At 52.9% G+C, this 19859-nt stretch overlaps 1 protein-coding gene across 1 annotated transcript in view; it reads left to right on the top strand.

The window, feature by feature from the left end:
* The window catches only part of LOC112635423 (kinesin-like protein KIF28P), a 64259-nt gene that overhangs the window by 30786 nt on the left and 13614 nt on the right, over positions 1 to 19859 (top strand). Inside the window, 8 exon segments of the mRNA XM_025403589.1 lie at positions 3549 to 3660; positions 6095 to 6162; positions 8316 to 8404; positions 11585 to 11717; positions 14715 to 14847; positions 15787 to 15931; positions 18589 to 18707; positions 19567 to 19674. Coding sequence (XP_025259374.1) covers positions 3549 to 3660; positions 6095 to 6162; positions 8316 to 8404; positions 11585 to 11717; positions 14715 to 14847; positions 15787 to 15931; positions 18589 to 18707; positions 19567 to 19674 — 907 coding nt within the window.

Raw genomic sequence — 19859 nt, 5'->3', positions numbered from 1 at the left:
GGCGAGGTGGCGGGCGCCTGTGGTCCCAGCTACTCGGGAGGCTGAGGCAGGAGAATGGCGTAAACTCGGGACGCAGAGCTTGCAGTGAGCCGAGATCCGGCCACTGCACTCCAGCCTGGGCGACAGAGCGAGACTCCGTCTCAAAAAAAAAAGAAAAAGAAAATTAGAGTTAGAAAGGTAACTACCTGTATTACATTTAAGTTCCTATCCATCCTGAGTTGATTTCTGTGTATGATGTAAGGTAGGCATGCTTTTCATCCTTTTTCCTTATAGATTACCAATCTTTCCAGTTCCATGTGTTGCGTAGTCCCTCCTTCCCCCAATGATCGTCTATGCTACCTCTGTCATATCAAAGTTCGATATATGCTTTTCACTTTTTTATTTTTTTTTGAGACAGAGTCTTGCTCTGTCACCCAGACTGGAGTGCAATGGTGCGAACTCCACTCACTACAACCTCTGCCTTCCAAGCTCAAGCGATATTCCTGCCTCAGCCTTCTGAGTAGCTGGGATTACAGCACGCACCACCATGCCCAGCTAATTTTTGTAGCTTTTGTAGAGATGGGGTTTCACCATGTTGCCCAGGTTGGTCTCGAACTCCTGAGCTCAAGTGATTCTCCCTCCTCGGCCTGCCAAAGTGCTGGGATTACAGGTGTGAGCCACTGTGCCCGGCCAATGTAGACTTAACTCTGTTTCTTGGCTCTTAAATCTGTGGTCAAAGTCTAAATGTAATAAATCCTCCTGGATAATACAAGAATCTTCATCCTACATATGACAGTTACATATTTTTTCTTTGTTATGTATTTCAATTCTTCCTTCACTCCAGAAGACATTGTCACTATTTTACACAGTGTTCATTCACGTTTATCTTTTAAAAATGTACTCATTCTTACACCTCAGAGCTGCTCTCTCAGGTCAGTTTCCTTCTGGTTGAAGTGTATTATTTAGGGTTTCCTCTAGTGATGATCTGCTGGTGGCAGTCTGTTTTTGTTAGGTTGAAATATCTTTATTTTTACCTCATTCTTTTATTTTTTTTGAGACAGGGTCTCACTCTGTCACCCAAGCTGGAGTGCAGTGGCACAATCACAGCTCACTCCAGCCTCCATACCCCCAGGCTCAAGCAATCCTCCCACCTCAGCCTCCCAGGTAGTTGGAACCACAGGCACATTCCACCACATCCAGATAATTTTTGTATTTTTTTGTAGAGACAGGGTTTCTCCACGGTGCCCAGGCTGGTCTCGAACTCCTAAGCTCAAGCTATGCTCCCACCTTGGTCTCCCAGAGTGCTGGGATTACAAATGTGAGCCACTGCACCCAGCCACCTCATTCTTAAAAAGACATTTTTGCTGGGTATGGAATTTTAGATGGGTAGTATTTTCTTTCTGCACAGAAAGCATTCTCCTATTGTCAACTGGTTATCTAACTGCTTTTTCTTGAAGACAATCTGTCTTTTTTCCCCTAGCTGCTTTTAAGCTTTTCTCTCTATTTTTGGTGTTCTCCAGCTTCACTATGTTGTTGCATCTGAGTGTAAACCTATTTCTTTTCCTCCTCTTTGGAATCCCTTGGGGCCCTCATGACTTTATGGAGTAGTGATTTTTTTTTTTTTTTTTTTTTTTTGAGACAGAGTCTGCCCAGGCTGGAATGCAATGGCACAATCTTGGCTCACTGCAACCTCCGCCTCCTGGGTTCAAAGGATTCTCCTGCCTCAGCCTCCTGAGTAGCTGGGACTATCGGTGTGCACCACCACACCCAGCTAATTTTTTTGTATTTTTAGTAGAGATGGGGTTTCACCATGTGGGCCAGGCTGGTCTCGAACTCCTGACCTCGTGATCTGCCCACTTTGGCCTCCCAAAGTGCTGGGATTACAGATGTGAGCCACAGCATCCAGCCAGAGTAGTGATTTTCATCAGTTCTGGGAAATCCTCAGCCACTATCTCTCACCTATCACCTCCCTTTTTTTTTTTTTTTGAGACGGAGTTTTGCTCTTGTCGCCTACGCTGGAGTGCAGTGGCGTGATCTCAGCTCACTGCAACCTCCACCTCCCGGGTTCAAGCAATTCTCCACCCTCAGCCTCTGGAGTAGCTGGGATTACAGGCACCCACCACCGCACCCGGCTATTTTCTGTATTTTTAGTAGAGATGGGGTTTCACCATGTTGGCCAGGCTGGTCTCGAACTCCTGACCTACGGTGATCCGCCCGCCTCGGCCTCCCAAAGTGTTGAGATTACAGGCGTGAGCCACCGCGCCTGGCCTTAAGTGGTTCTTTTCATTGTATTTCAGACTGAAAAAACGTAAAGTCTGCAACATAAAATGCCATTCCCTACAATGACGTTTTACAATAAAATATCTCAGCCTCCTCTTCCAGCTTTAGCTCCCATTTCTTCCTCGCTTCTAGGACTTCAGTTAGACTACTTGGGGGAGCTAACTCTGTCCTCTGTGGCTCCTAAACTCCCTCTCGTTTCTCATCTGTGTCACTGGGCTGCAATCGGAATAATTTATTCAGAACTATTCAGTTCACTAATTCCAACTAGGCGGTGTCTAATTTGCTGTTAAACTTACCCATCATGTTTTTAATTATATTTCTTCCTTCCTAAAAAAAATCATTTGGTTTCTTTTCCAAATCTGCTAGATGAATTTTATAGGTTTCCATTTGTGGTTATAATTTTTTTCTTTTTCTTTTTACTTTTTTTTTTTTTTTTTTTGAGACAATCTGTTACCCAGGCAGTGGTGCAATCTCTGCTCACCTCAACCTCCACCTCCTGGTTTCAAGCAGTTCTCCTGCCTCAGCCTTCCGACTAGCTGGGATTACAGGTGCCCCCAACACACCTGGCTAATGTTTGTATTTTTAATATAGACAGGGTTTCGCGTGTTGGCCAGGCTGGTCTTGAACTCCTGACCACAAGTGATCTGCCCACCTCGGCCTCCCAAAGTACTGGGATTACAGGATTATAGGCTGAGCCACCGTGCCCGGCCGGTTTGTGGTTATAATTTCTCACAGGCGGGATCTTCCTGCATGCTTCCCCACTCTCTTCAGTGCCGACACTGCTTTCTTTGTGGCCACTGGAGCAGGGCAGGTGCTTCTCATTCACTCCTATCCTGAGGCTATAGTCAGACGAGGTCCTAACTTTATGGGATCTTAAGGCAGCATGAGAGAGGCAAGAAAAGGCCCTAAAACTACCCCCGACACCTATCTGCACACTGCCAGGCCTGGCACCTCCTTCCTTGAACTGCAGCTCCTCCTCTGCACACAAACTTACAGTAACCTGCAGGCTCTTCGGGTTTTCCTCGCAGCTTTGGGTGGTTTGTTCCTCAGACCTGGGCTTCCTCCTCTAGGTTATGGCTTCTCCAGGGCTGATTTTGGAGGAGTCAGGCCGGTGTTTAGCTAGATTACTCCAGCACTGACGACAGAAGGCATCTCCACTATTGGATATAGTCATCAGGCTTATGGGGCCAAAGAGGGGATTTGAGAGCTGTGTCCGACGTATCCCAAAGGAAGGCGGATTTCTTCTTGAGGCCTTCTTTTTCTCTGTCTTGCATTTCTTTTTCTTCCAGTGCCCTGGCGGATGCGGCCGTGGGGAAGAAGGTCTTGCACGTTCCATACAGAGATTCTCTTTTGACCAAACTGCTCCAGTCAGCTCTGGGCGGGAACAGCAGAACCGCTCTGGTAAAATACCTTTCTTACAACGTTTTACACTGATTCTGCTATTGTAGTTGTTATTGTTGTTGCTGTTGGGATTAAAATTATTCCCAACACACCTGTAATATAATATAGTACTTCGCATTGACCTAGCCTAGCAATTTTTTAAAATTTTTTTGGCGGAGTCTCACTGTGTCAACCAGGCTGGAGAGCCGTGCAAGCTCGGCTCACTGTAAGCTCCACCTCCTGGGTTCAAGTGATTTTCCTTCCTCAGCCTCCCGAGTAGCCGGGGCTACAGGCATGCACCATCGCACCTGGCTTTTTTTTTTTTTTTTTTTTTTTTTAATTTTTAGTAGAGACGGGTTTTGAACTCGTCTCTACTAAAGAGTTGATGTTAGTAGAGACGAGTTGTTGGCCAGGCTTGAACTCCTGATCTCAGGTGATCTGCCTGCCTCGACCTCTCAAAGTTCTGGGATTACAGGCATGAGCACTGCACCTGGCCTTGGTTTGTTCCCCTCTCAGGACTAGCAAATGATGACCTACCATTATCTCGTAACTTCTGGTCCTCTAGTACAATGTTCAATGTTTCTATTTACTAATTTTTAAATTTATTCTTTTCTGTAGTTTAAGTTCTCTACAAGGAATACACGCTACTTTTATTATCAGGAAAAAAACTAGTACAATTAAAAAAACAACTAGCAATGTCATGTTATTCTAAGTTAGCAGAGTCGTTCCCCGGCAAGGCTGGAAATCAGTGTGACTGTGTTTCTTCAGCCTGGAGAGTAGCTGCACCCGTGTTATCTCAGCAAAGGCTCTGGAATCTCATTATCGAATGTTCGCCAAGTGGGCACAGCGTGGAATGTGTTAAAATCAGGACTCTGCTCTTCAGCTTCAGCTGCAGGGAGGGACAAAATGTGGTGAACTCTGCCCCCAGCCCGGTGCTGGCCTCCACTCTGCTGCCTGCTTAGGAGAGAACTGCTCCCTGTCGGGACCAGTTACATGCATTTCTCTCCAAAATCCACAGTAAAACACACCCTTACTCTTGATCACTTAATCCTGTTTTCAATACTTCATTTTAAAGTTTTTCTGGTTGTCAGTTACCTGTGGGTCTCAACGGGACATCCCCCCAAAAACCTGGGACACAAGAAGGCACGTAAGATGCTCTCTGAACGTTAACCTACAAGATTCAACCTAGCAGGTCTCAGCAGATGTGTGCAAAGCCACTGAGACCCACAGCACGACGCCTGGACCTGCGAGACTTGACAGGGGCTGCCTGATGGCAGTGCAGTGCTTTGACAAAGGAACGTGCTCGGGAGAGGCCAAGGGTGGCATCCTTCATCTCGGGAACCCATAAGCTTTAACAAAGGAGCACGGTGGGGAGAGGCCGCAGGTGGCATCCTTCATCTCAAGAAGCAAAAAGAACAGAGGACCTGCAAGGTCAACAGCCAAGCTCTCCAGTCTCTATGGCGCCAATCCCAGTTTTAGCACGAGTGTCTCACAGCCTTAATTTTTAGTGGTGATAATAAAAATCCACCTGAAAATATTGCCATGATGATTAAATGAGACAACATAAACGAACAAGCTTTATAGCTGTGAAGTTAGACAAACGTAGATAATCACTTCCCGGGCTCCCAGTACTCTGGGTCACGGGCCTCCCGGCCTACAGAGGATGTGCTGCTACATAGCAGCTGCCACAGCCACCCTCAGCCACCCTCCCCAGCCACCCTCAGTGATCTGCCCACCCAATCATCACAAAGTTTGCTTCTGATTTGAAAACTTTTCTGAATTCTGGAACAATCAATCCAAAGTCAAGGCCGGGCACAATGGCTCATACCTCTAATCCCAGCACTTTGGGAGACCGAGGTGGGCGTATCCCTTGAGCCCAGGAGTTCAATGCCAGCCTGGGCAACATAGGGAGATCCTGTCTGTACAAAGAACACAAAAATTAGCTGGGTGTGGTGGTGCATGCCTGTAGTCCCAGCTACTCTGGAGGCTGAGGCAGGAGGACCACCTGAGCCCAAGAAGTCGAGGCTGTGAACCATGATGGCTCCACTGCACTCTAGCCAGGGTGACAGACTGAGACCCTGTCTCAAAAAAATATAAGTATAAATAAAGTCAACAGCCAGACTTGAAACCATACAAGTGGCTGTCAGGAAATGAGCAAGGTCTCTGAGGCTAGCATTCAACTGTCACTCAAGCCCCTGAGGGAGTCCACAGAGGACTCAGTCCTGAGGGCGGCCAGTACCGCGACTGGCAGCACAGGTATGAGTTAGGCAGGGGTAGGTTCGAGCCCCAGCTTAGCAAGTGGCCTCAGGCATTCCTCTAAGCCTCCATTTCTAAACTGTAAAATTGGAACAATATCACAAATTACAAGATGCCAAACTATTCTGTGAATATGAGCTGCTTTAGTAACAATAAATTCCTCTATTAGTAACAAAGTCTGAACGGGATGTTTTTACAGATTGCGGCCGTAAGTCCAGCTGACATCTGCTATGAGGAAACTTTATCAACACTAAGATACGCGGAAAGGTACGTCTGAATATTTATCATCCATGGTGGTTCTACGTTCTAAATCTAGCAAAGTCTTAGTGCTCTTAGACTGCAGGGGTTGGCACTGGGAAGGGGGTCCGGGAGGAAAATGAAACGACGTGAGAGAGAGGAATGAAAGGAACTAAAACACGAGGGGAAAGAATGGAGACCTGGAGCCTCGGGGCAGGGCTGTGTCGCTTGGGTCCTGGATGGGAGCAGAGCTGGGGGCTCAGGGATGGGGGCGGCGCGGATGCCAGTCCTGACGTGATTGGCCTGATCTGTCCCTGTGTTTTCCTGCCGAATAGCACGGCTGTTTCACAGCTTTCTCCTTCGGTTGCACAGGGCACGGGTAGAGAATGGTGCCAGGCAGGGGATTTTTGTGCTAATGACAAATGAAGATGAGCTCTGTGAGCGACAGCTTCTTGGTCAGAGCCACTCGCGGCGCCGCCCTGCAGCCCCTGCACAGACCAGCTCTCCACACTGTCAGTTACCGCACTTCCCAGGGCCCACACCGCACACTGCAGTCTGGAGGTGGCCTGATGGCCACAGGAGTCACCAGGCGGGGGGGCTGTCACTGCCAGGTTCCTTCCCACCCACCTGGCTGGGAGATAGGCCCACTCGGTCAGCACTACGGGAGGCTGCCACCAAGCCGAGTTCCTGCCCCTCGGCCTCTGCAGCTCCTTCCAAGCCTGCTCTCCTGAACCTTCTAAGAAAGAGAGGCGTGGGGAGAGGGGAGTCTGTGGCCACGGTAGGACCCTCCCCACATGCTGCCCTGCTCCTCCTCAGGCGAAGGCCAGCCTTGGGAATCCACCAGAACAGCTCCCCACCGAGTCTGGGCAGGAGCTTGGGACTGTCAGACCCGGTTCTGGGCAGCTGGAGTTGGCACCTGAGGTGAAACTGACTTGCCAGCCCTGATATGTCATTCGCCAGGTCTATGGGCTTAGAAGTCAGAGTCTGGCCCTAGCAGCTGTGACCATGGGCAAGAAATAGAAACTCTCCCCCATCCCGTTACCCTGAGCCAGCATTCCTCATTCTCAGCACTGGGGAGAGCTCTGACCGCGGGAGGTAGGTGTGAACTGTGCTCAGCAGAGCTCTGCCTGGTGTGTGAGGGAGGGTGGGGAACTGTGGTCACAACGATGCCATCCAGGAACTGCCTCCCCTTCCGGTCTTTTCTCTGGGCCTCTTCTCAGCACAGGAGCACTTGCATGTTGGTGACAAATGTCTTCCTTATTCTTCACTGCACAGCCTCAGTATTGTCACACCATGAGGCATTTTCCTCCAGCATCTGACACAAGCTCAGGTTTTATTTTTATTTTCTGAGATAGGGTGTCACCCTGTCACCCAGCCTGGGGTACAGTGGCACATGGCATCCTCAACCTCCCAGACTCAAGTGATCCTCCCTCCTCGGCCTCCCAAAGTGCTAGGATTACAGGTGTGAGCCACCGTGCCCAGTGCAAGCTCAGAGCTTTAGATCGAATTGTGCCTTAAGCGGTATCCAGAACGTTTGTTTTTTTCCCTGCTTATCAGGTGCAAATCTGTGGCTCCCAGTCTTTACAGGAGAGACCATGTGATACAGAGGAAAGAGAAAATGGTGCCCACAGCCCGTGGGACTTGTAAACTCTGATTCCATCTCCCCTGTGTAAAATGAAAGGGGTACAGTTACCAGATTTAGCAAATAAAAATACAAGGTGCTCAGTTACATTGAAATTTTGGAGAACAAGGAATGTTTTACTGTATATCCCATGCAGTATTTGGGGGCATCTGTTTTCTCTGACAACATTGGAAGGAGTGACCTGGAACACCTCCGAGGCGCCTCCCAGCCTGGCGCATGGGCAGAGCGGTCCTGACAGCCTCCAGGCCAGGAGTTATTTCAGCAGCAACAGGCATTGGGCAGGTTCTTAGGTTAACCAAGTCAGCGCAATTGGCTGAGTGTGTTCAGGTCCCAGGACATGTCAGGGGCTGAGGCCTGGCCTGGCTGAGCTGCTCGTGTTTATTTGAACTGTGCAGGTGCTTCAATCACTTTGGTCTTAATGGTTGAATGGAACCAGACCTGGTGTGGAATCTCAAGTCACCTGGGGCAGGGGGCCTGGGGGTGCTGCTGCTCGGGCAAGGGGCTCCAGGGCTAAGAGCGTGTCCATGTTTGCACATGAAAGGGCTAAAAAGATCCGGAACAAAGCAGTGGTCAACACCTGGACACTGATGAGAGAGTCAAGGGCAGAGAACAGCAAGCTGCTGCCCAGATGTAGACACTCCATAACGTCAGGTAAACCGAGTCAGGGGCCGATGCCCTGAGCAATGGGGCGGTCTGAGCTGGGCTAAGCCTGGGGCCGGGGGTGGAGGGAGCACCTGGATTCGAATCTGAGGGGGTGGCTGGGGCACAGTGGGGGGCACTGGGGCTTTGTCCGGGATATTGTGATTCCATCCTTTAAAAAAAAACTGAGATAAATGTAGACTCATTTGCAGTTGCGAGAAATAATAGCCCTGAATTTTAAGATGGTCATCTTACTCTCATTTTTATTGACATTTTATTTGGTATTTGAGACAGGGTCCGCTCTGTCACCCGGGCTCGAGTGCAGAGGTGTGATCACTTAGGACAGCCTTACATCTCCTGGGCTCAAGCAATCCTCCTGCCTCGGCTTTGCAAAGTGCTGGGTTACAGGCGTGAGCCACCGCGACCAGCCTCATTTTTATTTTGAGGTCATTGTTTCTCCCAGGATGTTTTTCCTTACCGGATTTGGACAGTGGCCACCTGATGTCTGCCCGCTGAGGGCTTCCTGCGGCAAGATGACGCCGGAAGCCCATTAAGGGTTGGCCACCTCCTCCAAGACGGAGCTCCATCCTGGCTGTGCATCACAGCCACTCGGTGACAGGGCTCCCCCCAACCTCATAAACCGGAGTCCCGGGCAGCTGTCAGCCCTAAATCCCCCAACCTCATAAACCAGAACCCGGGCAGCGGTCAGTGCTAAATCCTCCAACCTCACAAACCAGAAACCCGGGCAGCTGTCAGCGCTAAAGTGTCCCAGGTGATTCCAACATGCGCAATTATACAGAGCCCCCGTGACAGGTGAAGGCCTTCGACTGCAGTTTGGCAGCATAAAGATATATATCGTTTTATGCTCATTAATGATTTAAAATGAGATGGACAAAAAGGTAAAAACTACTGGGTGAAATTGGCACGAGCGTCCGGTATCAAAGCAGCAATATCAAACGGGCTCCCTCCCTCCTGGGGGCCCTCCGGTGGTGGCAGGACCTCCTGCACCCCTTGCCCTACTGGTCATGCCAGGCTACCCAAAGGACGTGTGGCTCAGACAGAGGGTGGGCCAGCCCCGACCCCCACCTGGCCCTTCCCAGGCACACGACCCGACTCGCTGAGGCTTCACCCTCAACAAAGCGCTCCCTAAATCAGAATCAGCGCACACGTGTGTGTGGCTGACCTGGGCCTGGCTCTGCCTGTCGCAAATCTCTGTACCATCCAAACCTGCCATGCCAGATGTGGACCTACACGTAGCACGTAACCCGTAACCCCCACTGCTCTCCAGCAAAGACACGGACTACGTGGAAAACAGTGTAATCCTATGATTCTTCCCGAATCCCCCGACCCCATGGGAGTTCCCCGTAGCGAGAAATCACGTGAAATGCCCTCACAAGCCCGAGCAAGTACAAAAATAAGAGAGCACTGAATTCCTGCCTCCCCCTTAAAGGACCTTCTTGCCCTAACGTCTTACGAATTAGGAGGATAATTAGTCCTCTTTGTAGGACTTACCAAAAGATCTCGTCTTCACGCATAAGCGTGGTGCATTCCTGCTGCTGCCGGGATCCCGGGCTTTGAGAAACGAGCGGAGACTCCCTGGTTATCCCGTGCCTCCCTTCGGCACTGCAGACCCCCTGCTTAAAAAGCCTCCCTCCTTCCAGAGCCGTCAGCCTGTCTCCGGGCAGAGCCGCAGCTGGGGACTCCTGCTGATCAGGCGACCTGGGCACACCTGCTGGAGCAGGCCCAAGTGAGCTTCACTCCCGGCACCTGCGGAGGCTGAGTGAGCCCAGGGCAGGGGGCCAGGCCCAATTGTGTTGAGGCTTTTTCGATGAATGTGTAACGTGTGACTGGTAATGATGCTACTGGCAGAGCTAGGGAGAGAACATCAACGCATGCAAGCGAGGGAAGCAGGGTGGCCTCGGTGCCTGGCGGGGTGTGAGGCCGGGTATCGATCCTGGCATTTGCTGATATCACACCCTAAATGGGCTATGATGTGAATTTCGGCCTCCCCTCGCCACCCCGGCTTCCACCCACCCCACTCCCTGTGGCCACAAGGCCCTGGGAAAATCCCGAAGTCGAGAATCAGACCTGGAGTACTTGGGGACTGGAGCTGGGGATTCAGGAAGCTCACACTGCCTAACCACGGCCTCAGGGCCTGGGGGTGGAGCAGGGTGGGGTCTGTGGCATCAGGAAGCCGGACGGTTAGGGCCGTGCTGAGTCACGTTCTGTGTAAGTGGTGGCTGGGACTCTCAGCATCAACGGTCAAGTAGGGTCACATGGAGGAATACGGGATTTGGGGTTCTGCATATACAGTAAAATTGGAAGGATTTTTGCTCTGTTTACTCTTTGTCAGAGAGGATTTCAAGCTGTAAAAGTCTTCCTCATGCCTGCATAATCATCCCCGTTTTGTTTACTGTTAAATCCCTACCCACCATACCCATCCATCCTTGTGTGGACGAACGACATGTGTTCAGGTTCCCAGGCGAGGGTTCGTGCCATACCCCACTTTTTGCCATCAACATCTGATTCTCAACCAGCCAGCAGCACTTCGGGGGAATAAGAGGCTGCACGGAGACCTGGGGAGGGGCTGCCCAGGCGGGGGACGCAGACAGCTGGGGAGAGCAGCGGGGAGAACGGCTTCTTGGAACTGTCCGGTCCAGATGTACTCGGACTCCTGACGGCTGGCCCGCCTGAGACTTCACCCCGCCATCAACACTGCCCCAGCCCCTCTCAGCTTTCCTCCCTCCCCAGGCGGGCTGACCAGGTGGATGGAGACAGGAAAGAAGTGTTGCTGTCCTGGGTGGGCGGGTGCGGACTGGTGATGCCCACCCTCTCCACTTCTCCTGCAGGAGCGGCAGATGATGACCTTCCCTCACCTTCTTTTTTTTTTTTTTTTTTTTTTTTTTGAGACGGAGTCTCGCTCTGTCGCCCAGGCTGGAGTGCAGTGGCCAGATCTCAGCTCACTGCAAGCTCTGCCTCCCGGGTTTACGCCATTCTCCTGCCTCAGCCTCCCGAGTAGCTGGGACCACAGGCGCCGCCACCTCGCCCGGCTAATTTTTTGTGTTTTTAGTAGAGACGGGGTTTCGCCGTGTTAGCCAGGATGGTCTCGATCTCCTGACCTCGTGATCCGCCCGTCTCGGCCTCCCAAAGTGCTGGGATTACAGGCTTGAGCCACCGCGCCCGGCCTCCCTCACCTTCTTAATGTCAACGAGGACCCACAGCTCACCAGGGTCCTCAAGTACTTCATTCAACCTGGTACTCCGCCGGCCCCCTGTCCCTGCCCTGCCCTCTCCCCACCCCACCCTCCCCCTGCCCTCCCCTGCACCAACCCTGCCCTCCCCCTGCCCTTCCCCTGCCCCCACCCTACCTTCTCCCCACCCTGCCCTCCCCCGCCCTCCCCCGTCCCCTCCCTGCTCATGCTTCTTGCCCCACGGGCATGTTTCATTTCTTTTCTTTCTTGTTTTTTAAATATTTTTCATTTCAGTAAAATATACATAAAGTTCACCATTTTAACCATTTTAAGAGTACAGTTCAGTGGCATTAAGTACATTCATATTGTGTGACGGTCACCACCATCCATCTGCAGTACATTTTCATCTTCCCAGACGGAAACTCTGTACCCATGAAACGCAAGCTGCCCCTCCCCCTCCAGCCCCGGGAGCCAGTGTCCCACCTTCTGTCTCTGTGCGTTTGATGATGGGGGCCTCAGATAACCCCTCCCCCTCCAGCCCAGCAGCCACTGTCCCACCTTCTCTCTGTGCGTTTGACGATGGGGACCTCAGATAACCCCTCCCCCTCCAGCCCCAGGAGTGTGTCCCACCTTCTCTCTCTGTGCATTTGACGATGGGGGACCTCAGATAAGGACGTTTTCATCTTTCTCTGACTGCCTTATGCCCTCAGGAGAATGTCCTCAAGGTGCATCCATGTAGCATGTGTTGAGAATTTCCTTCTTCTTGTTGAAGGCTGAAAAACATTCTCTTCGATGTATACAGCACGTTTTATTTATCTATTATCCTGGCATGGTTCTTGTTACATTTTTATTTAGCGGTTTCTAAGGAGGGCATCAGCCCTTAAGCTGTCTTCCTGACCTAAATGAACAGGCTGGAACACAGCGCCCAGAACCTCAAGAGCCCCAGCTTCCCCTCCCCGGCTGTGCACCCCAGGATGGCCGCGAGGGCTCCGTGCAGCCCCAGGACGGCCACGAGGGCTCCGTGCACCCCCAGGACAGCCGCGAGGGCTCCGTGCACCCCCAGGATGGCCGCGAGGGCTCCGTGCACCCCCAGGATGGCCGCGAGGGCTCCGTGCAAGATGGCCATGGGGATGTGGGGATGTGGAGGGTGACGTGTCTGCACTCCTTGGGGTCAGTCACTACGCAGAAACGGAGCTTCAAACACCAGAACCTCTCCTATGGCCAGTATTCAGTGGGTCTCCTAAGGCTCAGGCCTAACAGTTTCTTCTTCCAGAATGCTCATGAAGAAGGTGGAATTTTTAAAGTTAGGAACTCCCCCCCACTGCCCCACTACACACACACATTCCCCCCAACACACACACATTCCCCCCCAACACACACACATTCCCCCCCACACACACATTCCACACACACACACACACACACACACACGGCGGAAAGAAAAGTATGTCCAAGTACCACGATGATTGAAAATCCCAATTGCAGAAATCCCTTCAGTGCCATCCCACTGTGGAGAAAATGTCACGTCCAACACATCAGACATGTTAACTTCTTAGGGTCAAATTCTGAAAGTGTCTGATTTATTTTAAAAATAAATTATATCTTGATTCTTTTCAGGTTCATGTGACGCCGGTCGTGCTGCCTCAAATGCCATCACGATTCAAGGTTTGGGGTGAGTTTCCATGCATCAGTGTCCTTGTCCAGCCTGAGAGAACGGTGACCCTCCATCTAGACAGCTGCAAAGCCACACAGTCTGCAGGACCAGCAGGGCCACTTCCCGGGTCTCCCCGGGCCACCCACTCCAGGGCTGGTCTGAGAAAGCTGAGGGCAGGGCTTTCGTCCGCTGGCTGAAATCCAGGGTGCAGTGCTGGTTTGCTTCCTGGGCTCCAACCCTGGGAGAAAAGCGAAAGCTGGTTTCTAGGTTCTGTGTAATAATTCTTCACAAACAGATGTAAGTAGAGCTGGCCAGGGAACGAAGGGAGCTGAACGAATACGCCCACCAGGGGTGGCCCAAACATAAGCGCATCCTTGGATCTCTCCTGGTGCTTGGCGCCCTCACCCACTGGACTACAGAAAGCCCAGACTGCGGAGTGACCCCAAGGGCTCCCTCACGAGGCCCCTGCAGGAGCCCTGGGAACCCCATGATGGGCCTCCCCCAGTCAAGTGCTGTCCCCAGCTCTGTGGCTGCCCTGCCTGGGAGGCCGCTGCTGGAGGGTCCTCCTCCTGCTTCCAGCTCCCCTCCCTGTCGGGAAACCTGTGGGCCTTCGTGGCGGGAGGGGTGCTGACCCAGGGCCGGCGGGCCTCGCCTCGTCCTGCACTGCCAGCCTCCTTCTCGGGACACCTTCCTGGGGATCCCCTCAAGTCCCTTTCCAGAACACGTCCTCAGTCTAACGCACAGGTGCGTGAACGTCTGAACTCCAGCGAGGAGGCTGACACCTTTCCCACAGGATCCCTGGGCCCCACACAAAAAAGGGTTTGGATGAACATGGTCTCCACATCCAGAACATTCCATGATGGCCAAGGAGTGCAGGAACATGGAGCATGCTAAGGCAGGGAGCCAGTCATTCAGGACATACAGATGACATCCGGTGCTGGGGAGTGGGGTGGGGAGGGGGGACGCCAACCTGACACCCCTGACGTCCAGCCCCAAATGTGATAACATAAGGTCTGAGTGTGTACGGCGAGGACGCAGAAACAGATCGAAATGTACCTGGAGTAGGTGAGGCTCGTTAAGAGTCGCCTCCTGAGCTGAGCGTCTCTTCTGAAGCTTGCTTGCTGCCATTTTCCCACCACCCCATCCCGCTGGCCTGGGAGGGTGAGGACTCCAGTGTGGCCTTGGCCGGCTCCCTGCAGCGCTGGGCCTGCAGCTGGTGTTCGTTCTGTTAACGAAGCCCTTGCCTGCTGTCTCCCAGCTCCCCATGCTCCCCAAGCGCAGGGTCCGTCGACACCCGCTGCTTTCCCCATGCACCGTGAGCCACAGCACACAGGAGGCCCCGAGATGCCACCTGCCGTCCTCGACAGCTGTAGATCTTCCCTCCTGTGCAGATGAGAGAGATCAGCCTACCTGCTCACAAAAGCCGCCACTGGCTGGGCGTCTTAGACTGACTCTTGTCTTCTTAGAATTTCAGATAAACACACTTCCTTCACAAATGCCGACGGTAAAGTGACGGTCACTCCACACAGCAAATGCAAGGTTGCCGTTAACGGGGTGCCCATCGCCACCAGGACAAAGCTGCAGCATTTGGTAAACTTTCCTGCAGGCCCACAGAATGTCCTAGGTCCCCCCCAAGAGCTGGGAGGGGACAGTCATGTGAGGTGCCCACATCACAGACGTGGCAGGAAGGGGCGTTCACACTGGCTCCTCTGCCACCATGGTCCGGGGACGACATGGCACCGCTGCTGGAGGGACAGACCTGCTCCTGACTCGCTGTGTGGTCTTGGGCAAGTCACTTCACTCCTCTGACCTCACCTGGAAAACAAGGAGGGCTGAATTAGGTGTTCTCCAAGGTCCCTTCCAGCTCCAACATGTTGTGCCATTTTAGATTTTTCTAAGAGCCTGTCGCTGAGAGGGGTTGAACAGCATCTTGCAAACGTCGCTGCCTCTTCCTCTCCAATCTGCCAACTCTGGGGCCCCTGCCAGCTTCCCAGCAGCCCTGGCCCCTCCCTGGTGGCCAGAGCCTTTCAGACAGGACAGGCACATGGGGACTGGCCACTCCCCTTTTGGAAAGCCCCTCGGTGACCTCCCTCGGCCTCCTGTCCCTGGCCACACCGCCCTTCTTTTGGTTGTTCAGCAGCTGTCTCTGCCCCACCAAGACTCACCAGCCGGGAGGGCTTAGCTTAAGCATCGCCCCTGGGAAGAGGCCTTCTCCAGCCTACAGTCTGCGTTAGTCCCCGGTGTCCCCGCAGCCACGGCTGCACTCGCCCAGCCCAGCCTGCAAACGCGTGGAGGGAGGGCCTGGCTCTGGGTGGTCCCCACAGACCCCCAGGGCCAAGGGAGTCACGCCCTCAATGTGTGCGATGAAGGTGAATGCAGGAGCCAGACGCCACCTGCCCTCCTGTCTGGGTCTCTCCCTGTCTGTGGGATTCCTGAGGGAAGGACATTCCTCAGGTCCTTCTCACGGGGGAGGTTCACCTCACCCTCCTTGGTCTCAAACCCCTCCTAAGCCCACCGTCTCCTCCCCAGGACTGCCTGATTTTGGGATCCAACAGCACCTACCTGTACGTGGGATTTCCTTCGGAGCGGGGCAGTGAGGACCTGAGCAGGTTCGATTACGACTTCTTCCAGTTGGAGAGGGCAGCCGCGGAGGGAGTCAGCGCAGACAAACTCGGTGAGCCCCTCCTGACTGCTGGCCTCTCCCGTGTGCTGATCTGACAGCAGCGATTTCACACTCTGTCTCTCTGCTTTCCTTAAGAAAATCATCATTTGTTTTGTCAAAGTCTAATGTTTACAAAATTGAATTATGATTTCCATATAGAGTGAGTACACGTTAAACATTCAACTCGTTAAATGACGAATGAGGGTAAAGATGGTTCAAAGGGGTAGAGAAGAGAGTGGGGTACACAGCAAATGAGGAAGAATGCTGAGCTAGAGAAGCCGGTGAGCGGCCTCCGGCCGCCCCCAGGGGCCTGCTGGGCCTGCAGAAACAGTGGCCCAGCTCAGGAGGGGCCGGCTGGGGCCTGCTCTGGGCTGGAAGTGCATGGCCCAGAAGAACGCACAACCGAGGCCTCTGAGACGGAATCTCCCCTTCTCCTCTGAACGCAGCCCTTGGCAATACCCGAGGCTGGCCGCCCGCCGCTGCCGGTCTCCGCTGGGGCTTTCACAGGCCTTCCTGCTCCTCTTCCCGCCCCGATTCACTGTGCTCCGGGTGGTTCCCCCAGAATCCAGGTGAGGCTAGAGCCTGCTGAGATCTCAGTGGTGTGCGGGCTTCCTGGAGGGGCCCCAGGCTTTGCTCAGCGGTGGGACTCTGCCTGAACTCGCAGTAATGACACCGCTGGTGGAAAGTGGGCAGACCCACCTGTGTGTATGCACGAGTTCCTCCCTGTTCCCTACACCACGGTGTTTCTCTCAGAATTTCGGCAAAATACATCGATTTGAAATTCACCTCCTTGCTCTTCTGCTGCCGAAGTTCTCAACTTTTAAAAACGAACCAGGCCGGACGCTGTGGCTCAGGCCTGTAATCCCGGCCCTTTGGGAGGCCGAAGCGGGAGGATCACGAGGTCAGGAGTCCAAGACCATTGCAAACATCGCTGCCTCTTCCTCTCCAGTCTGCCAACTCTGGGGCCCCTGCCAGCTTCCCAGCAGCCCTGGCCCCTCCCTGGTGGCCACAGCCTTTCAGACAGGACAGGCACGTGGGGATTGGCCACTCCCCTTTTGGAAAGCCCCTCAGTGACCTCCCTTGGCCTCCTAACACGGTGAAACCCTGTCTGTACTAAAAATACAAAAAAACTAGCCGGGCGTGGTGGCGGCGCCTATAGTCCCAGCTAGTCAAGAGGTTGAGGCAGGAGAATGGCGGGAACCCAGGAGGCGGAGGTTGCAGCGAGCTGAGATCGCGCCACTGCACTCCAGCCTGGTGACAGAGTAAGACTCCATCTCAAAAAAATTAAAAAAAAAAAAAACAACGAACCAGCAAGACTCTGTCATACCAGGCCTGGAAAAGCCATCTGTTCATTGACTTGCTCTCCGAGGTTGACTGTGCCGCTGCCCTTGTGGCCCTGGTGGCGCCATGAAGCTGAACCAGCCCCAGACCCTGGCTCGGACCCTAGTGAAGACTTGGGTCCCCAACAAGGCAGCAGCTCTGTGAGCCGTTTGGGGTCAGACTTCAGGGCCAAGGGCACTGTCTGCACCCACAGGCCGGGGGGTCTCTAAAGAGTTGAGATTTGCTGATGAGAGGCAGTACCAGCCTGGGTCTGGGAGGGAGATTGATCCTTCCATAATTTCCACAAGCCTCTCCTTCAAGCCATCCCAAGTATAAGAGAAGCACAGGTCGCTTGTGTGCCAGCAGCAGCTGGAGGTCACCTCCAGGCCTTGTGTCTAGCCAGGCATGTCTCACCTCGCCCCACCCTCCTCCAGTCTGAAGCCACCTTGGCTCAAGGACCCTGAGACCAAGAATGGGAACTGGGAGCAGAGGGTCTGCTGCCTGCGGCCAGGATGCATGGGTTGAGATAAGCAGCTACATAAGGAGAAGTCAGGCAGTGTTGTTTTCCCCTCGGTTTTTTTAAAATTACATGCTTGTAATTTAAAAATGTAGATATTTGATGAACAGCTGAACGAATGAACAAATAAGCATACAAATTTATTCATGGTGACTGGGCATGGTGTCTCATGCCTGTAATTCTAGCACTTTGGGAGGCCAAGGCAGGAGGATGGCTTGAACCCAGGAGTTGAAGACCAGCCTGGGAAACAAAGTGAGACCTCATCTCTACAAAATATTTAAAAAATTAGCCAGGCATGGTGGCTTGCACCTGTAGGCCCAGCTACTCAGAAGGCTGAGATGGGAGGATTGCTTGAGTCCAGGAGGTGGAGGCTGCAATGAGCAGAGATCATGCCACTGAAGGCTAGCCTGGATGACAGAGCGAGAAAGCTAAAAAAAAAGAAAAAGAAAAAAAGAAAAAAAAAAAGGGCCTGGTATGGTGGCTTATGGCTGTACACCTCTAATTCCAGCACTTTGGGAGGCCGAGGCAGGCAGATCACCTGAGATCAGGAGTTCTAGACCAGCCTGGCCAACATGGTGAAACCCCATCTCTACTAAAAATACAAAAATTAGCCAGGTGTGGTGGCACACACCTGTAATCCTAGCTTCTCGGGAGGCTGAGGCAGGAGAATCTCTTCAACTCGGGAGGTGGAGGTTGCAGTGAGCCGAGATGGCGCCACTGTACTCCAGCCTGGGCAACAAAAATGAAACTCTGTCTCAAAAAAAAAAAAAAAAAAAAATTATTCATGGTGGAACAAGTGACTGACTTTCACCTCCCCTGTGATTGTTGCCAGGTGCTGCGGACGGTGGAGACGGCAAGGCAGACCCCAGTGTCCTGGCTGCGTTCCAGGACTACATCAAACTGATGCCGCTGGTTGCAGAAGCAAATCAAATGAGTGAAGAGCTGAAGAAGGTAATTTAGCTAGAGCCAGGAGCTGGTATGCCAAGTGCCCCTTGTGGGGCAGGGGCGCCTTCTCAAGGACTCTCAGGGAACTAGCGACAGAAGCCAGACTGCCCAGCCCAGTCCCGAGCACCATTTCTTTCACCAACAGCCTACCAGGGCCATCAGGATCCCAGACCAACTCTCACTGGCCGTGAGCAGGCCCTCCCAGATGGTCCTGGGGCCTCTCCGGGTCTAGGCACCCTGATGGCTGCTGTGCCACAGAGACCACCCGGGCCGGGGACAGCTCCCTGGAGACATGAGCTCCCATCGGCCGGAACCTTGTAAGAGATTTAATCAATTTGGTAGGGACTCCAAGTGTTAGTTCCAGGATATATTGGAGAAAAACTGGTGCTCTGTCCTTCCTCTTAGTGGGAAATCCAAGGGGCAAGAGTGGGACACCTTCTTAGAGAAAGTCTTATCCATTCGTTGTTTAGGAAGCTGGAGGGTGGGAGGATGAAAAAGCAATTGCAAAAGTGGTATGAGCTGTGAATGTAGGATTTTTTTTTTTTTTGACAGGGTCTCACTCTGCTGTCCAGGCTGGAGTGCAGTGGTGCAGTCGTGGCTCACTGCAACCTCCACTTCCCAGGTTCAAGTGATCCTCCCACCTCAGCCTCCCAAGTAGCTGGGACTACAGGCGTGCACTTCCATGCCTGGCTAATTTTTGTATTTTTAGTAGAGATGGGGTTTCACTATGTTGCCCAGGCTGGTCCTGAACTCCTGGGCTCAAGCAATCCACTCGCCTCAGCCTCCCAAAGTGCTGGGATTACAGGTGTGAGACCTGTGCCCGGCGAATGTACAATTATTGAGTGAGAAGTGTTTCTTTTACCAGGGACTTAACATGGAATTGAAGGTGAAGAATTTGGCATCATCAGATTCCAAGGGCTATGACCTACAGAAGGAGGTCTTGGTGAAGGTGACCCACCACGGGACTCACAAGGTGAGGCCCCACAGGGACGGGACTCGGGAGGGGAGGATCGAGGGGACGGGACTGGGGGGGTAGGATCCGCGGGGAGGGGACTCGGGGGGGGGGGAGGATCCTCGGGGACGGGACTCAGGAGGGGAGGATGGGGGGACGGGACTCGGGAGGGGAGGATCCGCGGGGACGGGACTCGGGAGGGGAGG

This window comes from Theropithecus gelada, chromosome 1 (genome assembly GCF_003255815.1).
Source record: "Theropithecus gelada isolate Dixy chromosome 1, Tgel_1.0, whole genome shotgun sequence".
Classification (NCBI taxonomy): Eukaryota; Metazoa; Chordata; class Mammalia; order Primates; family Cercopithecidae; genus Theropithecus; species Theropithecus gelada.
The sequence above is the reverse complement of the archived record's forward strand: the minus strand, read 5'-3'. Positions and strand labels throughout refer to the sequence as shown.